The following is a 4019-nucleotide window of genomic DNA, read 5'->3' on the forward strand; positions in this document are numbered from 1 at the left end:
TTATTTAACTTCACGCATAGACAAGCCATTGCAAATTTACATTATAGTGCACAATAGAAATTAAGTGGGAAAAGAACAGGAAGAAAAATGAAATGGAAAACGGAGTGCCTAACTTAGTGAGTAAAAGTCCACGCCATTTGTGTGATAGTGAGAACGATGACACATGTAGCAACAATGAAGGAAATAATTTTCCAAGGTGTGTCGAAATATGTTTGTTTCAGATCCGCCATCCATTTGTTCCACGGATTTTTGCAGTAGTTGTCGAGGTCCTTTGTAAGCTTAGCATAACTGAATTCATCTCTGTCAAACACAACACCTTTGCAAAGCCTGTTAATCAGAGTAGATACCTCATTGTTGTCACCAAGCAGATTTTCAACAATTTCCTCCTTGACAAGCAATTCCACATCATTTGGGGTGTTCACCAAATGATCAATGAGGATGATATAATCACTGAAAAAGTAGGAATTCGGAGTGCAATGGCATTGCTCAAAGGCAATAAGGTTTCGGAGTACAAGCTCTGTGTCATCATCGATTATTAGATGTGGAATTTTCAAAATTCCGTCTTGATCAGTGAAACGTATATCAAATAGATTCTCGCTTGGTCTCACCGGACGAAACTTGACTCCAGCCCTGTGTAGTTTCGTCAAGGTCGGTATACCTAGAAGTTCGAGTTGCTCTCCATTTTTTGAGTTCCCCTTCGCCGTTGGTAGATGTAAAGTTCTAACCAAATCAACAAAATGATGTACTTTAGAACTAGGACATTCCCAATTGTCTTTTTCCATATAAAAACCCGTTGATTTCTTGCAGAACTCGTAAGAGAGGCCAAGTACTGAAAGCTTCGTAGCCGGCACCTGATCCGCAATGGGAAGGAGATCCTCTTCACTTTTTGGGGTCCAGGAAAAGAGATCCTCAAGAATGAAAAATGGCAGCTGATTTTCGAGCAAAAGCATGTCAGGTACCATAAAATTTATGAACCCTGGTTTGTAAAAGATGCGGTCATTGCTATCGGGCTTGATATGCTCCCCGTCCCCCCTCAATAAAAGCTCAATGATGAACGCGGCATCCACAAGAATGATTTCTACAAATTTTTCACTGCTAAACTCAATGGTGTGCGCATAGCAACTGCGCAATTCCGCTTCCTTGCCCTTTATTTTCGTTACATAATCTTTCTCGCTGACCCCAGTCCGCTCTAAAAAATACTGCAGGTACCTCCTCTTGTGTCCTTCCATTTCTTCTAAGCCTTCCTTGCCATGGTGAAGCGGGCCTATAGAGACTAGTTGAGGTGTGTAGGCCTTTTCATTTACACACCGTACTGGTTCAGGAACTCTGTAGATACAACACGGATCGGGCGAGGGAGGCAAATCATTCTCCTGAGTCTGACCCATTGAAATTAGTAACGGAGTGAAAAGGTTTTCGATGTCATATGGATCTTCGCTGCTTCCTTCCATTTAATGCTGATGTGTTTGTTGTTCCAAATCGTAATTGTTGACGACGAGATGATGATCACTGTCACAATAATAAGCAAATTCTTCGCTATGATATTTTTAACATGCTTCAACTAATTATTGAGAAAACATGACAATAATCAAAACTAATCTAGATAATAATAAAAATTAATCCAAGCATTGCAAATAAATACACCCGAAAAAATTAAATTTTGTTTTATATATTTATGATGATGAGCGCATTTGATCAATTCTGTCTTATATATTTATGATGAGGAGTGCGTTTGGTCAAATTGAATTAATTTTTTCTATCTACCCTTAAAAAATATAGAACAAAATATTAGTATCTACAAATAATAAGTCAAACTTGCCGTCGTGTAGTATTTTTATAGAGTTGTGATGTCACTATGCAATTGGAAAGAGTTAAGTTTAAATTTAAAAAAAAATATTTAAACTCACAAGCAAACAAATATAATACATTTTTATCAACAACAAAGAAATATTGTGATATAGGTACTTGTGATTCAGGTAGATAATACATTTAATATGTGATAGAGGTAGATTAAGAAAAATATTAAATCAATCAATATTATAGGTAACTTATGAACAAAAACCTATGGAATAGGCAGATAAACTTATGATATAGGTAAATTAATACAATTAATTTGTGATATAGGTAGAATATAAAAAATAATAGAGAGATACATTAAAAACATATGTTATATAGTTAAATAAACATCAACGAATTTCATAGAATCAATATGATTTTCATAAGAAAACAATGATATTGATAAGAAAAACACTAAAAAAAGTTTTAGAACAAAAAAGAAGGAGAAAAATTCAGCTACAAATTAATAATCGATGACTGTAAATTTTATAAAACAATTAATCCTATAATTAAGGTATTATGTGTATTTACATATTTACTACAATTTATAAATTTTAGGGTATATTTGGTATGAAAATAAAAATAAACTAACATGTAATCCATCGGAACAAAAACTTAAAGCGGATTATTTCTAATTATTGTCACATCCTAGCCCGGGGTCCACCACATCCCGGGCCTGCTCCACCACCATAGCATGATATTGTCCGCTTTAGGCCCCGACCACGCCCTCGCAGTTTTGTTTCTGGAAAACTCACATGAGAACTTCCTAGTGGGTCACCCATCATGGGATTTATTTCGTGTACTACTCGCTTAACTTCGGAGTTCCGATAGAACCCGAAGCCAGTGAGCTCCCAAAATGCCTCATGCTAGGTAGGGATGGGAATATACATATAAGGCTTACAAGTTACACTTCCCTGGACGATGTGGGATGTTACAATTATGGCTCACAAAATTGAACTTATATCAAGTTTACTATAAAAACAAAACTAAAAATGCTTATCTATCTTGTATACAAGAAAAAAAATAATAATACAAAAGACAAAAAGTGAACAAAAATGAAGATGGTGGGGGTGGGGGTAATAAATGCAAACAAAGTGGGGTCATTTTAAACTTTAAGACCAACTCCAACACTTGGAGTAAGTCTCAAATTTTCCCTTCTATTCCTCCCATTTCATTCCAACCCTTGTGCCAAAATAGGATTAAGTGTTAGAACTGGAAAAAAAAAAAATTCAATTCCCCCCAAGATTTAGTGTGGTGCCCACGTGTGAGAGTAGAATAAAAGGAGTGGACCGGACTCGCCCAGCCCAGCCCAGACGCGCTCACAACCTAGCACACGCGCACTAACTCAACCCGCCTCAACTTTGCTGGCCCACCCACGCGGGGATGTCAGGCTGCTGTCGGCCTGTGACACGAGCCCAACGGCTCCTTTTGGTGATTCAACAAGTAGAATTCAAATGGATCTTGGAGATCCAACGATCCACTTTAATTTATTTAATTTATAGTTTTATATTTATTGAATCCAAAGGTTGAGATCGAATATAATCAAATTTAACGGTCCAATTTTAAATCCAACGGCTAAAATAATTAAAATATATTTAACTCAAAATTCACCCAAAAACTCTATAAATACCTATGTATTTGTTCAAAGATCCACACAAAACTCACTTTTCTCGTACAATTCTTCCAATTTTTCTTTCTACCATCTTCCAAAATCATTTCTTCCCATTTCCAAAACAACCACACAAATCTCTATTATGTGTTACATATTCTTCCTTAGTGTTTCATGTCATGTGTCAATTTAGTGATTTTTCAATATTTATCGGAATATAAATATTTTTAGGTTAAATTTTTTTTAAAAAAAAAAAATAGTGTTTCATAGTCTACATAAATTTTTTTTTTTAAATTTAATTTAAAAAAAAAACCTAAATTCATTATTTAATAATCTGGGGCTAAAATTTTAGGCATAAGGGTTGGAGCAAAAAAAACTATTTATGGGCTAAAACCTAATTTTTTTTTTTTTTTGCTATCCAAGCATTGGAGATGGTCTAAAGAGAGAAAAAAAATATATATATAAAAAAAAAAAGGAAAATTCAGCTAAAAAAAAAAAGAAGATACTATCCATATATTAGGCCTAATGATTAATTGAAGACAATATCAGTGCATAGTTGTACTTAATAGTGAATATT

General features: G+C 34.7%; 1 protein-coding gene across 1 annotated transcript; it reads right to left on the minus strand.

The window, feature by feature from the left end:
• LOC103927590 (putative UPF0481 protein At3g02645) lies at positions 1 to 1463 on the minus strand. Its single transcript, XM_009336529.2, has one exon. The coding sequence runs from the start codon at positions 1446 to 1448 to the stop codon at positions 114 to 116; it is 1335 nt and encodes a 444-aa protein (XP_009334804.2). The 5' UTR covers positions 1449 to 1463; the 3' UTR covers positions 1 to 113.
• Positions 1464 to 4019: the final 2556 nt, after the last annotated feature.

The sequence above is a fragment of a genome, unplaced genomic scaffold (assembly GCF_019419815.1).
Source record: "Pyrus x bretschneideri cultivar Hongxiangsu unplaced genomic scaffold, Pyrus_bretschneideri_v1 Contig1, whole genome shotgun sequence".
In the NCBI taxonomy this organism is placed as follows: domain Eukaryota; kingdom Viridiplantae; phylum Streptophyta; class Magnoliopsida; order Rosales; family Rosaceae; genus Pyrus; species Pyrus x bretschneideri.